The sequence below is a fragment of the Podarcis filfolensis genome (assembly GCF_964270895.1).
Source record: "Podarcis filfolensis genome assembly, chromosome: 7".
Classification (NCBI taxonomy): Eukaryota; Metazoa; Chordata; class Lepidosauria; order Squamata; family Lacertidae; genus Podarcis; species Podarcis filfolensis.
This window is the reverse complement of record NC_139603.1, coordinates 52,072,075-52,092,290: the sequence shown is the minus strand read 5'-3', so window position 1 is coordinate 52,092,290 and position 20,216 is coordinate 52,072,075. Positions and strand designations below refer to the sequence as shown.

The 20,216-nt window shown below is 39.7% G+C and overlaps 1 protein-coding gene across 4 annotated transcripts in view; it reads right to left on the bottom strand.

Annotated features, from left to right (window-relative positions):
- The window catches only part of SNTG1 (syntrophin gamma 1), a 222,100-nt gene that overhangs the window by 82,631 nt on the left and 119,253 nt on the right, over nucleotides 1-20,216 (bottom strand). For all 4 annotated transcript variants that reach the window (XM_083622996.1, XM_083622995.1, XM_083622994.1 and 1 more), the window contains 4 exons: nucleotides 19,797-19,853; nucleotides 16,442-16,499; nucleotides 14,765-14,808; nucleotides 14,612-14,653 (listed from right to left, as the gene is read on the bottom strand). In XM_083622996.1, the coding sequence (XP_083479122.1) occupies nucleotides 14,612-14,653; nucleotides 14,765-14,808; nucleotides 16,442-16,499; nucleotides 19,797-19,853 (201 nt within the window). The remainder of the gene's footprint in view (nucleotides 1-14,611; nucleotides 14,654-14,764; nucleotides 14,809-16,441; nucleotides 16,500-19,796; nucleotides 19,854-20,216) is intronic.

The window sequence follows — 20,216 nt, the reverse complement described above, 5'->3', positions numbered from 1 at the left end:
GCATTAAAATCGCCACCAATTATGGCCGGGGTGTTAGGAAACTTAACATAGCATGGGTAGCTAAACCTTTCTAGTCTCACAGAAAAAAACCTCTAGTAAATAAAATTCTCTAGTAAATAAATGCGTATTGGTGGAATCTGTGTTTTGCCTCTCACTTTGGACTAACAAAAAATATCTCTGAATTTTTCCTCGGTGATTTAAAAGAAATGTGTGCTTCCCCTTCTCTTCTGTTACATGAATTACCCAGAGTCACTTCATCCAGATTATCAAAACTGTTCTCACTAGTGTAACAGCCAGACCATCTATCAAGAACTGAATTGTCTGTCCCTGTGCTGCTCTCACAGATATGAGCAAATGTTTCACAGTAATTTGACACAGTGGAAGTCATGTAAACTTTGCTGAGCATCCCTTTCTGAAAGTGGGACACACTTGATCACAGAAAATATCAAAGATGATGCTACTTAGAAGGTTGTAGCAAGCAATGCACAACTGAAAGAAAAAGGTAGAGAAAAAGGTATCACCAGCAACATGCAGAAATTTAAGAGAAGACACCTACCTCACAAAACGTAAGATGTACGGAAATGTTAAAATAGGTATACAAAACTGAGCTTCAATTTGTACTGTTAATAATCTTGCTATCTCAGGTCCATTGAAAATAATCACCGATTCCTTCAGTTTACAACATTAAAACTGCCCTATTCTAACCCAACACTTTAAACATTTTTGCTGCTGAATATATACGTTCACATTCTACTTCATACATCTGCTAAAGTATACAGTTGCCAGCAAAAGCTCGTTGCTCACTAATCGGACAGTCTCTTTAAAAAGTATACCACAGTAATGTTTATTTTTGCTGCTACAGACCTTAAAAATACACTGCTTCACCATGTTGGTGCATATGGTGAAGAAAGGCACATTGGTGGTGTTTTTTGAAAAAGTCTGGTTGATGGAATGCATACCACTTTATGTTTAAATAGTGGGTTTCAGAACACAGGAACCTTTTAGACTCCTAGGAATCATGACCCTGGAGTCTAGCAGTGACCAGAACACCAAACCAGGGGATAAGTGTCACTGGCAAAATCAGAGTTTACTGTTGTAAAACGATGGGTTGCTAGTTGGATGGGGAGAATGTGATGTGGACAACATCCAAAAAAATCAAGGTGCATGCAGGTTTTAATCCACATTAAGCTCCCACCATGGGAAGGAGTTATGGTGGTCCCAGGAATATCTAGGGTAAATGTCTTGGTCTATACTACTGATAGAAAGGTGCCCTTTGGCCCTGCAGAAGATCTGACCATTCCTCTTCCTCTTTATTCTCTCCATGATGCCCTCTTCTCCCTTTTGAAACAGACTTCATTTCTATCTTCTGGCTACATGTGGTTAAGATACTAAGATACAAACAGGCATGAGATTTTTCAAATACCTTAAAACACTGGAGCCACATATTTTAAGCAGCTCTTTAATATTCTAAATGTCATGCCCTTCAAAACTGCTCCATATATTTTTAATAATTTAAATTTTAATTTTAAATCACAATCAAAGTAGACCTTTATGAGCTGATTTAAATGTGGGATGCTTTTGTTATTGAAATTTGGTTAGAGAGACCTCAGAGAATGCACAAAAATAAGAATAAAATCTTAATAAATAAAAGACTAGAAATGTTACTATAGCTTTTTCAATATTTCTTCTAAATAATGTTCGACATCATTAATAAATGTCAGCCAGAGATGAAGAGCTCTAATCGGGCTTCTTACTTTACAGTATTTGTATTCTCAGGTCATACACTATGACTGAAAGCTCTGAATTGCTGAACACTCTATATAGATTCTTCCATATCCCTCAGCGTTGCAATAGTAGTTTATTAGAAGTATTTTCAGACATAGCAGAAGACACAAAGCACTATGAATACAGTAGTCACATGTGTTGTGCAAGAAACATTGCGGTTCAGCTCCTTAGAACTCAGTAATCTTATTTATGCTGAGCAGCCTTTTGTCTAACTCCAACAGCAAAAAGGATGGGGATGGTTATTCAGAAACTGCTTGGGTGAACATGAAAACACGGTGGTTGAAAATTGACAGAAAGGGCTGACACATGAGCTTTGTAATGTAACATAAAAAGGGAGGCATATTTTGTCCTAATGTTGTGGCCCAGTTCATACATATCTGAGAGAATGATGGGATTTATGTAGTGGAGGAATGAAGGCAACAGCACTTTTGAGCAAATCAGTCACATGCAACTTCTCTCTGCATTTCTTTGGGGGAAGGGGAATTGGAACTGCATTCACAGATGCCGCACCTGAGCCATTTCTCAGCCAGATGAAATACTTTTGCCTGCTCAGAAACATGAACCTATATTGGGTCACCAGCCCTACTCTACACAGCCGGCTTTGTAAGAATATCAATAAGATGTGGAATAAGGGAGAGTGGAAATGTCTGCGAGCTGGATTCATTATGTATTGCTAATCTAGAGAGAAGAAAATTTTCAGGTGGGTATGTCAAACACAGTCCCACACTGAACAACTCTGTGTCAGCGATTAATCTGTGTCCACAATGCCAGATGTGGGGAACTTTTGGCTCTCCAGATGTTGCTAAACAACAACTCATATCTGCTCCCAAAGCATGGTCAATGGCCAGCGATGATGGGAGTTGTTATTCGGCACACCTCCTTCCTATGTCCAACAGAAAAGGGTTTGTGCTGTTGTTATTTTGGCCACTGCTTCCAGATTTTATAGGAAAGATCCAAAGATGGCTTAAGCTCTCAAAATATTTTTCTTTTATTTCTTTCAATAGCAGACTTCCATTCTCTATCCCAAACTCCCCTCATGGAATGGGCAGGGCTAGCATGGTTGATTAGCAAACCCCTTTGGAGTAAGGAAATTGGTTTCTTTGTATCTGACCTACGTGTGATCACACTTGAAAAATGAGCCTCAGTACATGTTACTGAACACACAGTGATGCTGGGCACACTCTTTTTAATATAGGATTTGTTAGACAGATTTATTTCTATTACCCAGCTTTATTTATAAATCACCCTTGAAAAATAATTTTAAATTCAGTTTTGCATACTAAAAATATTATTAGCAAAAGAAAGGTAACTAAATGGATAGAAGAAAATATTTTAAAGAACTTGAATGAACTTTTGCAAGCTTTCCCCCCTACTAGCTGAGCTCTCCAGAACCTTGACAGTGGCATAAAACAAAATCCTTTGACAAATCTGTTTTTGAAGTAATGCTTTTGATCAATACTTGCAGCTCTCTCAGCTTAGTACGTAGGCTGCTCTGCCTCCAATCTCTGTTGAGAAAGATATTTTTGTACTGCAGCAAATGCTTTCTCTGACAAAATTAGTCTTGTCACCTGCAAACCATGTGAAAACTTCCTTTCTTGCCTGCTTCAGCCCATCCACATAATGATAGCCTTTCATACACAGATGAATAATTGCACTGCATCTGTGAGACATAACTTGTAAAACCTCTGAAAGTAGTTTTTGCTTTCTCCCATACACTTTTTTTTTGCAATCATCCATGCCACTGATTCAGCAATACAGGAAAACATATAAACACATTTTTGTCCCATCCCTATTTTGCAAAAACTGAAACCTATACTAAAATATTAAGCTCCCAACAAGAGGAATAGATAGGCAATAAAATAAAGTCCTATATAATAGTTCAGCTTCCCCATTTCCCCTGAAATGATCTTTCATGGGCAGTGCAAACTGAAGTTAAGCCATGGGCAGGCTAGACACAACCTACAGGCCTTAATTTTTCTTCTCCATACCTTAAAAAAAACCCATATACACAACAAAATGTTTTTAAAAAACAGGTGTTAAGCCTGATTTAAGATTAGTATCCAGCACAGGTTACCCACTCCATTGTTTCAATTGCATCTTCCCCAACCTGGTGCCCTGCAGATGTTTTTTTCAACTACAACATTAGTCAGCTCCAGCTGGTTTGGTCATGGGCTCCAGGGTATCGAAAATTGGTTTATAGGATACCTGCAGCTACTGAATCTTCTGTCATCTAATCTGTTCTTTCTCAGAAGCTTCTTGTGTCTCTATCTTATTCTCTAGACCTGAACTGAAAATAAGAGCTTGCTCTTGGGAGCTCTTTCTCATATTTGGATGACAGGAAAGAGCCTTATACCAAGACAACCCATTGGTCCATCGAGCTCAGTATTTTCTGCTCTGACTGGCAGTGAGTCCTCAGGTGTTCCAGGTAGGGTTTTCCCCCTCAGGCCCACCTTGGAAATACCAAGGATTGAACATGGGACCTTCTGCCTGTAAAGGTTGTGCTAGGCTATTGAGCTACAGCCCATCCCCACAGAGAGCTTCATAGATTTTTCTAAAACCAAAGGGCTCCCCTATTTTCTCCAAATACTTTGAGCAAGTGAGATGATTTTACATCTGTAGGTTGAGAAACATCTCTAAAATGAAAAAAATACTGGGTCAGCATTCTAGCACAGTGCTGGAAAAAAATGAAAGTGACTAGCTTAAATTGTTCAGGGTGTTCACTGATGAGCGTAACGGTGATGGCTTGAATGCACTGGAAACGATAATGCTTATCACAATTCATCTTTAATTTTGTCCCATTGCAGCTTTTACTTCACTTCCATTTCATATTCCTAATTAGGCAATAATCCCAGAGAAATCCATTCTTGCCAGTGGTTAATTGACATTCAGGGTACAACTTCTATTATAGCCATGGTTTTATAGCTGGAAATATCTGAATGGCTCTTTCTCCCTTGGACACGAATCTGCAATATCAACAACAAAAGAAAAACTAACATGATATTTAAAGTGTCACTGGCTTCGTTCACAATGTCAAGCTATGGCTTAGGGCAAACAAGCAAGTGTATGACCTTTGGAAGAGGAGATTACAGCTGCTTTGATCCTCCCCAGTTGTTCTGCTGCTAGTCTGCACTGATCTAAGCATAGTTTGCCTTAGCATGTCCTCAGAACTCAGGTCCATGATTTAGCTCTCCTGGGCAAACCACCAACTGTAAACCATAGGACATGTCTTCGTTGCAGCTCAAGTTAACCTGAAAAGAGCTAAAGAACAAGCCCGGGCTTGCCAATCTCCCTTCTGGAAGCACCAGACACTTGTTTGGAAGAGCAAAGTGAAACACAAGATCACAGTTGTGTGGAAATTCTGTTTTGAACAGGCCATAACTAAATAGTATTGAAAAACAGAATCTGTTTTATTTGCTGTTAAGAGATGAAACTAAAAAGCTGCTAAACAAGTTTATGCAGAATGAGCAGCTTAGGGGAACAGAGATAAGAGGTAGCACTCTCTAAAGCAACATCCAAAGAAATGTAAAAAGAGAGATTTGGCGAGGGGAGCCCTCATGCTTAGAATGAGTACATAGAGAGAGAGAGAAAGAGAGAGAGAGAGAGAGAAACTTTGGAGTCAGGAAATTAGTGGAACATAAGGAAAGTGAACAGGATAAAGGACAAGGCCCTAGAAGCAGTCCAATGATGAGAAGGGTGTCTGTGCTCTTGCAGCAATTGTCCCACCCAATGTACTCTGAAGAAAAAGGATACAGACGTACCCTGTTTGTTGAACGGAATCCATTCTGGAAGTCCGTTCAACTTCCAAAAACATTCAATAAGCAAGGCACAGCTTCCAATTGGCTGCAGGAGCTTCCTGAACTCAATCATAAGCTGAAGACGTGTCAGACATTCAGCTTCCGATAAACGTTTGCAAACTGAATCACTCACTTCTGGGTTTGCGTCGTTTGGGAGCCAAAACGTTCAAGTTGTAAGGCATTTGGCTTCCAAGGTACTATTGGTGCTCTTAGGAGCCTCTGAGGGTGAGAAGTGGTGAATAACAAAGAGGATGGTACTGAACATCAGTGGAAACTGGGTCACAAGGAAAACAGATTGTTGCCTACCTTGCAAAACTACCACCTGATAATTATAGCTTTCCTTTTTCATGCTAGACTCAGAAGAGAGCAGGTCAAATATTTTTCCAATCATAGTTGACATAAAATGATAAAACTGTGATAAAACAAAATTGCCAAGTATCTATTTGCACTCTTCCACACTATTACAATTTGACCCTTCCTTTCAAAAGCCCCCCCTCCAATCTTTTGAGAAAATAGGTACTTAGCAATACAGTTCAGAAAAACCATTATTAAAGTACGTCTTGTTTACAATACACCACTAGGTCAATCATAATTTGGTCATTTAGTTGCTGGTAATTATTATAATTTGCTTATTGACATGAATTAGTGGGTGGAAAACTGCAGTTAGTACCAATCTTGCAACAATCACACAATACTGGCATTAGCTTTGCTCAGATAATATCCCACCCCCGCTACTTTTGGAATTATGCTCAAGGTGAAATCAGAAGTTGACCTCAGACTTAGGCACTCTGTTGACAAACACACCTATGGCTGTGAAAAAATGATAGGCTGAATAAGGAGACTGAGTGCACATTTGAAAACAGGAGCTTTCTGCTACTCACTGCAATGCCTGCAGGGTACAAGAGCCCATAGAGTACATTCAGGAAGATCTGGGGCTTCGCAAGACTTTACCCGGCCTTGCAACTGCTGAGGCAGCCCAAAATCTAGAGCTACATGTGGAAGGGAGCATATTCCTATGTTGTCTAGGTAACACATTCTCTCTTCCAGTGCTCAAAGGTAACGACAGACAATGAATCTTCTACAGCACAGGACAAAGGATAATGGGCTTCTGGCTAAGGAGTGTACTTCCTTTCTTAGCACACTTGAACAGTGACAGTTTTATCGTCAACCCACAAAGTACATTGCCAGAACAGAAGTGTTCCACTTAGTTGCCTGAACATCTTGGTAATTTTCACCTTCTTCACTGCATGGTCACAGAGTGGCATGATACTTCCATGGCTACATGATCACTGGCTAGTTAGGATCAGGCAGCAAGGGATATGATAACATGATGCCCGAGGAGAAGAAAAATGATAGTCATAAAAGAAGGTGACATGACTTGGGGCGGGGCATTTTGCCCCAAAAGTTTTTGCTAGTGATCATTTGGCTCAGCCTTCATCTTGGCAGTCTATCAACAACCTCTGCTAAGCAAAACAAAAACAAAACAAAACAAAAATTTTTCCTTCCAGTAGCACCTTAAAGACCAACTAAGTTAGTTCCTGGTATGAGCTTTCGTGTGCATGCACACTTCTTCAGATACATCTGAAGTGTGTATCTGAAGAAGTGTGCATGCACACGAAAGCTCATACCAAGAACTAACTTAGTTGGTCTTTAAGGTGCTACTGGAAGGAAAAAAATTTTTTTGTTTTGACTATGGCAGACCAACACGGCTACCTATCTGTAACTCTGCTAAGCAGTGAGTTTTAATTGTTTGTTTATTATTGTTTGTTTAATATGTTTAATATGTCTATTTTTAGTCTGCCCTTCATTCATTTTGTGATCCCAGAGTGTTCTGCAGCATAATTGGTTGCATCCAACTAAGTTTTACTCAAGTAGACTTATGCAAATTAATAGACCCAAATTAGCTGTGTTCGTTAATTTCAATGGGTCTACTCTGAGTAGCAGTATTGGCTACAAATCAGTTACGACAAGTACAGACAGGTGAAAACACAGTACTGAGAAGTTCGGTCATACAAACAACAGGAAATACCGACGGTGGAAGAATGGAGAATGAAGCTGTTAGACTATGCTGAGTTGGATAAATTGACTGGGAAGATTAGATATTTAAGAGACCAAAAGTTCACCGAGGACTGGGGGAAATTTGTGGAATATCTGGAAAGTATAAGTGAGGGACAGATAACGCTAGAGGTGTGAGGGAAGATTTACTTCAGGAGCAAGGAGGAAAGGAAGATCTACATTGGGAACTGCTGCCCCTGTGGAACCTGCCACCAGAGGCGGTTGCTTCATCTTGCCTAATTGGTGGGCCCATGAAGATGCTCACACTAGTAGAAGGTGGGTGGTGGTTTCTGCCCATTCCAATTTCCCCTTCAGCCTCTATGCCCTCTGAAAGTCTGCTAAGGAGAGTCGGTGGACCCTCCAGAACCCTCATTTTAAGGCAATTCAGGATCTATGCCAGTTAATTTGTTGTTGATAATGAATATGTGTGTGGCAATATAGCATTTTACAGATAAAAGGGGGAAGTCATACAATGATTATACAGACTGACTGAATTTTGAATGAATAAAGATCATATCAAATGATTTGTAGAAACCAACCAAATGTTCTCTCTGTCTATATTAAGCAGTCATCATCACATAAAATTGAGAAGTATTGTTTAAAGGGAACAGAAAAGAAAGATATAAATAATGACAATATAAACCTAAGGAATGTGTAACTTAAATAATGACCATGGATGATTTACGGAAAAGCTGAAGGAAGTCCAGAAAAGAAATAATTTGTGAAAAATTGGATGTGAAATTAGTATGTGTTTTTGTTTTTGTTGTAAACTAATAAAAATTATTTAAAAAAAAGAGAGAGAGAAGTTCGGTCGTACAGGAACCTAGAGCTGAAGTGATAACAATTATAATGCATTTTCATACCCTCTAACATTTCTCCGATGAAAATAGGGACGTCCCATTCCATAACGATAATTTTACTATTTATACCCCACACATCTGAATGCATTCCCCAGCTCTCTGGGCAGATTCCAACATATATAAAAACATAATAAAGCATTAAACATTTTTTTTAAAAAAAACCTTCCATATACAGGATTGCCTTCAGATGGCTCGGGAGTCTGATAACTCCATAGCCTCCAACCTTTCTCCAATGAAAATAGGAACATTCTAAGGAAAAGTGGGACATTCCAGGATCAAATCAGAAACTGAGACAGCTTTTCTTAATCAGGGATATCCCTGGAAAATAGGGACAATAAGAGGGTCTGCGATTTTATCATTATCCACATAATACAAATATAAAATGTATATATTTATCTATGCTAATGGTTAGTGTGGATATGTTAAATTTCCAATATGTTATCTAAGTCTGGCACACACAACAGATGGTGTTTGCACATACATAGATATTAATTCACTTATTGCTTATCAGGGGTGTGTGATTCAGCTCATTCATGACTTGCCCAGATGCAGCTGAAATTTTAAAAATGTGGGATCCTTTTGGTTTGAGAGTAAAGTGGACCAGTAGTACCTTCCACCCCTCTCACCTTCTCTTTCTCCCCACCTCTCTCTGGGCTGGCTCTGCCTTATAGCTGTACAAGAGACACATGCTCTGGAAATATGAAAGAATGCATGCCTCTGAATACCAGTTGCTGGGAATCCCAAGTCAGTAAGAGTGCTATTCTGCTCAGGTCCAGTTTTGTGCTTCTCACAGTTTGGCCACTGTGAGAACAGGGTGCTGGACTAGATGGGCGACTGGCCTGATGCAACAGGCTCTGACCCAAGCAGCCCTCCAGTACTGCTAAGTGGCCCAAACAAAGGGCTTTTGGAAACAGGTTTTGAGAACTTAGCCAATGAGTGAAGAAAGGCCAAACTTGTCCAAACCTATTTATTTTGCTCTTCTTATGCTATTTCTGCCTGCTTTTTCTGTCTAATAGGAAGTCTCTCTGTGGGTATCAGTTTTTCACTCATATTTTACAAAAGAGACTAGCTAAAGTGGTTAGTTAAATGCTTCCTTGAAAAAGGCCTATTTTAGGACTCGGTATCCAAGATTGCTTGTCTCAAAAATAGGCCAGTGGCAGCAATTAAAGGCCAAACTGGGCACAATGATTTTCATTTTAGTACTTAGCAGCTCCTAAAGGACTGTCTTGCTGACTGGGGGGAGTGATACTCTGAGAGATGATCTTAACCATTTCCTTCCATGCTCCTTCTGCAATCTAAATTCACTTCCCTCAAAAAGCCAAACCCTGTTGTTATCTCCACAGGGAGGGGAAAAACCTTTACCCAAGTCTGTTAAATTGATGGCAGGGTAAAACTACATTGCACAATTTACAGGAGACAAGTCTCTTTTTTTAAAAAAAAATATTAAAGATTGGTTCACTGGGTGAACATACCCTCCAACATTTCTCCGATGAAAATAAGGACGTTCCATTCTATAATAATAACAACGTTACTATTTACTATTTACATCTGATTCGATTGATCCAGCCTTCTGGGCAGATTACAACATATATAAAACATAATTAAACATTGAGCATTTTAAAAACCCTTCCTTAGACAGGATTTCCTTCAGACAGCTTGGGGGTTAGGTAACTCCACAGCCTCCAACATTTCTCCAATGAAAATAGGGACATCCTAAGAAAAGTGGGAAATTCTGGGATCGTATCAGAAACCAGGAAAGCTTCTCTAAACCAGGGACATCCCTGGAAAATAGGGACAATTGGAGGATCTGGGTGAAGGCAGCAGAACACCACTTTCACAAAATTCAGCCTCATGGGGCTTGAGACCAGTTAACTTAGTGTGTTACCTTGCCCCACAGAAGCCTAATTGAAGGCTTCCATTTGTGTGACTTGCACTTTTACAAGTGCCACACAGTGTCTGTTCCACATTTGCCAGAGGTTGCAAAGCGCAGCACTTGCACTTTGGAATGCGCTGCCTATTAACATTAGGCAGGCACCCTCACAATTCTGTTTTAGACACCTGCTAATAACTTATTTCAGCAGGACCACCCAGATATATAATTTAGTTACCTATACCTGTTTTAAAAGTTTTAATGATTTTATCTTTGTATATTTTTGTGTGTATGTGTGCATGTTTATATACAGATATACATACACACACTTGCTTTTATTTGTGATGGTTTTATGTATATTTGTTTTTAATTGGACACTGGATTTCAGCTGTGTTTTATCTCCAGTTTCATTTGTGCACCACTTTCTTCTTCTTGTTTTCTCAAACAGTTTATAAATCTTCTAAATAAATGGTAAAGCAAATGAAACCCCAATGAAATCATAATAATAATAATAACACAATTAGCTGACATCAAGTCTGATTTGGCCCTAAGAAACAGTCTTTGCCTATAAGCAGTGCTTTTTTCTAAAAAAAAAAAATGTTTAGGGGTACTCTCATTTTCCTACTCGTATTGAAATACTGCCCCTCAATGAGGCCAAACATTCACAAAATGTTTAGGGGTATGCATACCCCTGCATAACCCCAGAAAAGAGCACTGCCTATAAGTAAATATACTGTGTAGATGTGGACTGAGGGTCCTATCTAAATGTGACAAGACGTTTCAAGGCATAAGAAGGTTTTTTAAAAAATAAAAAAGAAGTCCACAAAACTTTGCATTTGATACTAATACAGCACATTAAAGCACAGCATATTTTTGCATTGCCACCAATTTAACATACTTGGGGAAAGTTCATATTCTGTGAAGAACTGGAAACAACAGCTTGTGAAGCACTCTAAACAACAGCACTTTCCATTTTAACATACACTCATTAGATATGGGCCAAAGCTCTCTTGGACAGGGAAATTAAGACAGAGAGGCAGTGAGATGACCTGCCTTTGCGCGCATCAAATATCTGTTTGCACCAGATTTATAATTAGGTTTTTGTTTATTTTTCTTTCATGCACTTTTCTTTGAACTCACAAACAGCAGAGCTCCGGGATAATACATGAAAGGGAGAAAAATGTGTTTGTTTCCCAGGAAGGAGGTGGCTTTGGCCACAGGCCAGCCTGCCTGTTGAGTCGCATGGTGCCTGTCTCAGGCACCAAGGAAGGTGGGAGTCGAGAAGTGGCATGAACTCATTGTGGGAAGAAAAACATTTGTGGATTTGTATAGCTTAAGAAAGATTTAAAACGTTGGTGTGTGTGTAATTCTATCCCTTCATGACTGAGCCACACAGCAAGATCTATCACAGCCTCTTTCAGCCCAAATACCTGAGATCTTTCTAACTGTAGATAATAACAAATGAATATGGGCCTTCTACATAGAAATAATCTTCCACATCTTCTCCTTCCACCACCACTTTTAAAATTCCCAGCTTTAATATATAAACATAAATGACTAACTAGGGAAATGTCTTGCAACAATATTAGGGCAGCATCTAGAAACAATTTGTCTCCCCACTCCCCCAAGGCCAGGCCAGCCTGAGGAACCAGGTGTACAGGAAAGACAGACAGCCTGCTTCTATAGGAGGGTAAGGTGTGATGGTCAGGCAACAGGAAAGGGACCACAGGCAGTGGCTCATCAAGGAATGCCAAAGCAAGGATTCCCCATTGGGAACATAAGATGGGAAATGGAGAAATCCAGCCCATTCAGTGCCTGGCCTAAACATACATCCAATCCCCCACAATTCACGGGACAGTTTATTCCATTTTCCCACTGTTTTCCTAACTGTTATTTTCTGCATTATATTTAAGCTTCGACAAGACTTAGATCAAGTTTAGCGCTCATTTCTGTGTTCTTTGCAAATGGTGTTTTTCCCCCCTGAAAGCCAATAACACTGAAATGAGCACTAAAATATATTCTGCTATACTTCCAAAAGTGTTTTTTTTTTGTGTTGCATGAAAGCTCAGTTTAACAGTTAAGGATATGTCGTGAGAATTGAATAAACTGTCGTGAATGCAGCCAGTGAAGAGCAAATGGGTCACTCAATGGATCCTAATTGATTTTGGGATGAGCCTCTTTCTACTCACCTCTAAGCAGGCTGCTGCAATGTATACATACCAGATGTGAAACACTTGTGGCAAGCCAGAAGCAGCAAGTGATGGGAATCTGGGGCCAGGCACAGAGGTGAACAATTTGAGGCCCACAGATTAGAGATGCCAGATGGGGGAGTGGGCATTTGGGCTGTGTAGGACATGAGCTCTGTAGCTCTGTAAGATAGAACAGGAATGGCTGCCTAGTTGAAGACAGAAGAGAGAAGAAGAATAGCTCTGGGATCTGATAAGCACTACAGTGGAGGAGTGGAGGGCTCAATCATAATATTCTGCTTAGGATGTCCTGTTCCTTGAATATTGCCACAGTCCTTTTACTGAAGTGCCCCTCTCAATTTTCTAAAGACATTTCTCAGTCCAGTCATTACTGATTCATTGATATCTGCTTTGTTTCAATTGTTGCAGGAGAAGAGTCATCTGTAAAAGTATCCAGTCATGTATTACAGAGGGTTGGACTAGATGATCCTCAGGATCCCTTCCAACTCTACCATTCTATGATTCTATGGCTGAAGGTTTGCAAACAAGTACCCACTTTACATCTCTGCCTAAGGTTTTGGTTAAGCATTTGTCAGGTGCTAAAATATAAGCATGGCTGGCTGTGCAAATTATAACCGAAAAGAAATATTAATCCTAGAAAGCATAATCAGGTTAACAAGGGTGCCGGCATAATTTCACAAACATTTCATATCTTGCTTCATTGACTCTGAACACAAAACAATGACTTACTAGCGTAGCTATATGGCACTGCACTCAAAAATACAACCAAACCTTTTCCTGAAGCCCCAATATCTCATTTTGCTCCCACAGAGAGATTTTCTGCATTAGCTTAACTACTGACTAAAGTAATCTGATCACTGCTGGAACACCAAGGCTCGAAGACACAGTAAATAAAAATCTCAGTTTTAGTATACAGAAGCCTAGCAAAGGATTAAGCTGCTTTTGCAAACAAATCAGACTCTGAAAGTTGATGAGCCATATATGAAATAAGCACAAAACTAAAAAGGAAGTACAGCTCCAAGAAATGGGATTAGGAAAATAACTTAATTCGCTATTGAACCTCATATAATGCAATATACAACTAAAAAGAAAAGAGTTTCTTTAGGAAATCAGTAGCTCCTTTACATTACTGTTTGATGCACAATTTTGTAAGAGTCTATAACTCTTCTTTTTAAAAGAGCTATAATTCCCTTGAATTTACATCTTCAAAGCATTCTTAAATCACTCAACTATGCAAGACATCTTATCTTTTAGAGCAGTGCTGGGGAACCTGTGGCCCTATAGATGTGGCTAGACTACAACTCCCATCATCTCTGACTATTGGTCATGCTGGCTGGCGCTCATGGGAGTTGTAGACCAGAAACACTTCAATGGCCACAGGTTCCCCAGACCAAACTGAGTGAGAAACTATTCATGCAATTAGCAATTGTGTGAACTACTTTGAAAAAGTAAACAGGATATGTGAGGAAGCTCAGTCTAAACTGAGACCTTGTAGGGGGGAGGATATTTAACTCCTTACTCCATGCTACAGTCCCAATCCAGATTAGCCAAACCCACACACAAATTTGCACTGGGGTAAGTGCTTCCACTGGCACCTCAACCATACTGAGCTGTTCACATTAAGGGGTTCCACTGTAGACATATGTGCTCAACGTGTGGGTGCAGGCTGTTGGGGGTGGGCCCAGTACCCTGACCCTCACTTCTCTATTTATACACGAGAGCTTTCCACACATCTGGTATGTACAGGGAGCGCTGCTTAACCAGACATAATAGTATTGCTTAAAGGAGGTACACAAAGCACACCAGAAATAAAGGACCTACAAATCCTAAGAAAGCAGAGGCTCCCTTAGGCTGTAACACAACTGAGGCCAGTAAACCATTTCTATGGTAAAGTTACAATATTCAAAGGTTAGATCATTTAGCAATCTTGGGATCATTGATCTACTTACAGAGCATAGCGATGAACACTGTGACAGAAGTGCAGCTATGCTGACTTTTATTAAGAACCGCAATGGTTTTTAGAAAAGAGTATAAGCTCACCACTTCTTCATGCCTGCATTTTCTTACATTAATTCCATTAATCTGTTGAGTTTAAAAAAAAGAAAAGACAATTTTGAGCATTGGCTTCATTTAGGTTAGACTTCACATTATACTTGGGACTAAAACCTGGCAAAAGTGAATGGGTTTGCCTACCTGTAGAATTGCATCTCCTATGAACAGCAAGCCTGAGAGTTCCGCTAAAAAGAAAGAGAAAATAAAGGAAAGGTGTGCTTTTCATTTCAACCTTTCCTCTATATTTTTCCATTAGCTGCATCAGTGGAGCAGGATGTGAGCAGGACAATGAGAAATAGGTGACAAAAGAAAACAAATCCATGGCAGGTTTCATATTTCACATTTACATAGATAATTAATATTTTCTGAAAGTATTATTGAGGAAATTTATTTCCCCTTTTGCATCTAGGACATGTTTCTAGTCTTGAACCCTGAAAATGTAAAGAACAGCTGCAGCTCTTGTTTCTAAATACAGTTATCAGGCTTAAAGGCTGCAGTGGATCTTGTGATCTGAGTGTCATTTTGCAGGGATTCTGCTAGAGTTTGACATATCTGTCTATTTCTTGACCCGGTCACTTTCCATCCAGTTTCTGTGCTTTAAAAAAATCTGCCCAAAAGACATTTAAATATAAATCTCTGATCTTAAACTAAACATTTTAAATGCATTTTTTTTGGGGGGGGGCGTTAGCTAAGAAGAGCATCACAACTCTCACAGAAGTGCAAACTCAGATGGACAGCTAGGTTCCAATTTGCACATTAGTCTGTGATGTGCATTCAGCCTCATAACTCTAGCCAAAGAAGGGAACTGCTATGGAATTTGCTCTTGCTGGCCACAGTCCACCTCCTCCTCAACCTTATGCACAACTTGACTGAAACCTAATTGGATACATATTAGTGCACCCTAGGCTTCTGGGGTGTTTTTGTTGTGCAGATGGCGCTCCATGAAAACAGAAGCTTCTCATGCATTTTGGGAATGCCTGGCACACTGCATGCACACCACAGCTACAATAATCTGTGCTGTACATATAAAACGGTTCAGGGACAATAATTAGGCTTGTATTGAAGAGGGTTTTAAAGCGTGTGAGCCTAAAATTCACAAAGGAAATTCTATTTTACTTTAAATGTGCAAAGTGTGAGGAAGAGTTGCAGGCCCAGTGCTCCCCGCAACTGCCTTGTGTCTCCAGCATTTCCACATATGGCAGGGAGAGAACCCTGTCTGAAATCCTGGGCGGCTGCTTCCTGTTACTGTAAACAATCAGGGGTGGAGGAAGGGGGGCGGGGCGGTCAGCCCTGGGTGTCACCACTGAGGTGGGTGACAAAATGCTGGGTGGCACTCACTGCGGGCCTGCAGCGTGCCCAAGCCACGCATCTCTCCTGGGAGTGACGCGGTGGCTTGGGTGCCCACAGGCTCCCACTGCCCCAAATGGTCTGCCTGCCACCTCCTCCACAGCTGTAGGGCAACTGAGTGGGAGGAGGCTGGCAGACGCCTCGGAGGCCCCACGGGGCATCCTGCCCTGGCTCGCCATGCCCCTGTGAGTCGCTTGCCACGCCCCTGGGCGCAGGGTACGCATGCTGCCCCAGGCGCCCAATCGGCTTGCTCTGCCACTGTAATCAATACCAAACTAGATGAACCAATGGATTTAACCCAGCATGAAGCAGCTTCATATGTTCCTTAAAAATATCCTGCCATGCACATTTATGGCCCAGATTTCAATTTTTTTTCTTAACTATTCAGTTATTCCTCCCCAGTCTGAAATGTATAAACCTGGTGATGCTTTGCTGAATCCCCTGAGCAAATAGCCTGGCACGGACACTTACCTCGTTGTTCTTTTGAAATTTTGGAAACAACCACTGGAATATTATGCTCCGCTCCGCCCTATGAGATGAAAATAACCACATTTTACTGAGCCTGTTGTCAGTTTATAAATATTATTAGACTTCTTTGAAGTTTTTACTTCATTTTAAGTTTGTTTTATTCAAAGGGGTAAAGATTTTCTGTTTCACAATTCCGTTTAATAATAGGCATATGAATGCAATCAGCTCCATTGTTAGGGAGGGGAAAAAAGTCTGTTGGAAGCATCAGCAGACCGGGGTGTGAACGGAACAATGTGGAACTGTTGACAAAAGAAAGCAAACTCACTGCAGGTTCCCCCAGATTCTCCAGAGATTACCATATGGAGCCCACTTTATAATAAGAAAAATAGGCCCAGTTCTGAAACAGTAGCCATGCTGTGATCATTTTGTCGTGCTGACAAGGAACAGATAAACAAAGCCATACAATAGAAAGCAAGAATATTGGACATTTGATTAAAATGAATGTGAAGGTTTTCTTTGCTGCTTTCCATTTTCTTTTTCTCATTGTAACATAGCACAAAAAGTCAGTAGGAAAATGAATAAGAAATAAGAGATGAAAAGGAGAATTCTAAGAAAAGTAACAGGTTGTCCTTAAAAGCGGGGGAGGAATGGAAGTGGAAATCAAAATAAGCTGCTCAGTTTCTGTGCTGGGTTTTTTATATAGAAAAATAAACATAATAAAAAAACTCACAAACTCTTCAACTAAATATGATTAAGCATAGTTTTGGTCCTTATGCTTTCTTATCCTAGAAGCAATTCTGAAACATCAATGTTAATGTCAGATTTCATATTCTTCAAACAATGCCTTTATATTTTTAGCCTTTCCAGACTTTGAAAGTATAAATTGGATTATTGCAGAAAGATTCAAATCTCTAGCCTTGTTCACCTTTTTCAAACCAAGGTTGCACTGTTCAATTCACACAATGACTTCATCAAGCAACTCTTACAACCCTGAGTGACATCAAGTGCAGCAAATGATAGTTGGTTCATATTGGCACACCAATACAAGTCACCAACATTCATAAGGCAAGAGATACTGTTTTGGCAATAATCTTTGGTTGCAGATTCTGTTGGACAGAAAGTTAACTACCCCTGAACTAGTTTTCACCTAACTGGTAGAGCATCATTAACTTTACGTTTGGGGTGAGGAGGGTGGGGTGCAGATACTCTCCCTTCACAGAGCAAAGCTTAGTGGTTGGGACTTCATGCACACAGAGAAATGAGAACACAGATTAGTGGGAAGTCCAAAGCAATGGCCAGTCAGCAACTTCGGGAGGAGAAATACAAGGAATACTAGGAACTGACAGTAGCATAGTAGAAACTATTGTGGTGATTTTGAAGCTGGTCAGGAAGTCAGAGTTAGTTGTTGGACGCAGTGAGTATTTAAGCAGGGGTGAATCTGGGCTTTATTTCACCCAGGTCAAAGACCCGATTTAGCACACACACCCCATTTGTGCATATATACACACAGACGGGGAGCCTCAATAGAGCCCCTCTGGAGGCTTCACCCGGGGCAAAAAACCTGGCAAACCTCTCCCCCTCCCTTAGCTGCAGCTCTGATCTATGGAAAGGTTTGGGGTCCCATAAATGAGTTAGCCTGATCCAAGCCCCCCTCTCTATCCCTTAAGTTTGGGATGGGGACAGATGTTGCTGAACTACAACTCCCATAATCCTTGATCAGGTGGAAGGGAGTTCAACAGCATCTGGAGGTACATCCTGATCCTGTGAGTGAGGAGACCATGAGAAATTGGGCAAAAGCATAAAAATGAAATGCAGATATTGAGTGGTTTGTGGGGATTTTCCTACAGCATGAGGGATGCAACTTGTAAATGCTTAGTTGATATGGGGAAATGAACAAGGAGAGAAAGGGAAATGCTAATGAAACAGATGGGCACCAGGGAAAAGATCAGGACTCGCAGGGGTCTTAGCTTCTATTTCCATTTTGCCTAGCTACTAAGAACACAGGAAAGGGTCAAGAAGTAGGTCTATGGAAGCTAATAGTGTAGTAATGACAATCCCTGCCCCTCTTTTTAGGATCTAGAGATATTTTTAGGCTTGCTGAGTATTAGTACCAGGTTATGCATTTGGGTTTTTTTTATAACCACAGTCAACATCTTTTGAAGTGCATGAATGGACCAACATAGATTTTGAGAAAGTAGAAGTTGACCCTAAATTCCTACTGTCATTTCATGTGAAGTCCTTCTGTTCTCCTATATCTGGTATTGTATGTCATTACGTCTGTTGTTAGCTCTTTTTAAAATACAGCCAAGGATTGTGTTTCAGAACCCCAATTAAAAGCATGAACAGTAATTTAAGGCAATTAATATCATGATGGTAGACTGAGCAAGCTATCTGAAATTAACTGAATGTATGAAAGGTGAATATAATTTTTGGATTTTGTCCAGAGTAATAATTTTCTTATGCTTATAAACCAGCGGAAATCTGTGTTGCAAAAAAGAAGTTAATTGTATTCTAGTCCCTAGCATTCTGAACTTTCTTCAGCATCATCATAAATTATATAGTAGCTTTAAAAAAGAAAAGAAAAATCTACCAATGTTCCAATGTTTAAATTCTTAGTTCAGGCACGCTTACACAACTTACTCTCTTTTCTGTTTCTAGACATGAAAAAAATAACAGCATGTAATGACTTTAAACAACAACAAAAAATCTTGTTCCCATTTTCATTCTTATGGGATTTTAGCCATAGTGCACTAATTAGCATTTGGTTTAATTAGGTAGTTCTGCTAAAATAAACACACCAGACTCATTTTAAGAACTGGAAAGTTTTTGTTTTTTTCAAGTTCCTACTCAATGAGAATGCAAGAGAACTACATTTTATTTTCCCCTCAAATCATATTTCATAAGTTCATTTTTGAAAAACATATACCAATGTTGTTTTGCATTCATAGATAACAGCTAAGATTTCTGTACTAAAGAGATTTTTTTTAAAGCTCTGTTCAAAAGAGATTTGTTGCTTTAGATGGTGTTTCAGAGCTATACTGTACCATTTAAAATTATCTCCCTTTTTATGTTTCCTAAGCTTTTCTAAGGTAGATATTTGGAGGGGGGGGGAGAGAGAAACCAATCCTCATGTGGATTAATCATTCCATCTGTAATACAATGAATACAGTGGAGAAATAGGACTATTTTCAATCTTATTAGCAAGCAACTATGAAATTAATAAATAGTTTATGGGAACTCATTGAAATTGCAGGTAATAATACAATCAAGCACCTTTTGATCTCATTAAATGCATTATTCACAAGCCAAATGGCATTTCTGATTGAACATAGGAAACAGTTGGGGAAATGCAACCTACCTTTATACTTAATCCAAATCCTCCTACGGCTTGTCTTCTAATTGTTACAGTCCTTTCCTGAAAGAGTAAGCCAAGTTCAGTTCTATTCAGATTTAATATTTCTTATGAAAATAGGCTTGCACACTATATCTTCATTTTGGAGTTTTGAATTTCAACATTAAAAACTAAGGAACTGCTCTTTCTGTTTTTTTTCTAATCGTAAAGTGACAAATTAGTTACATAAAACAAATGCCAATGAGTTGCCACATGCAAACACTTAGTCCTAGGCAATTCTTCTAAAATATGTGTCCAGGTATCCAATATAACACAGAGATAAACCTGCAGTCACTTTTCAATAGCATATAGGAGTATTTTCAGAAATGAGCCCCTCATATGTTCCCATGAAGCGGGGTAAAAATCCATCCTTATTTATCTAGTGGT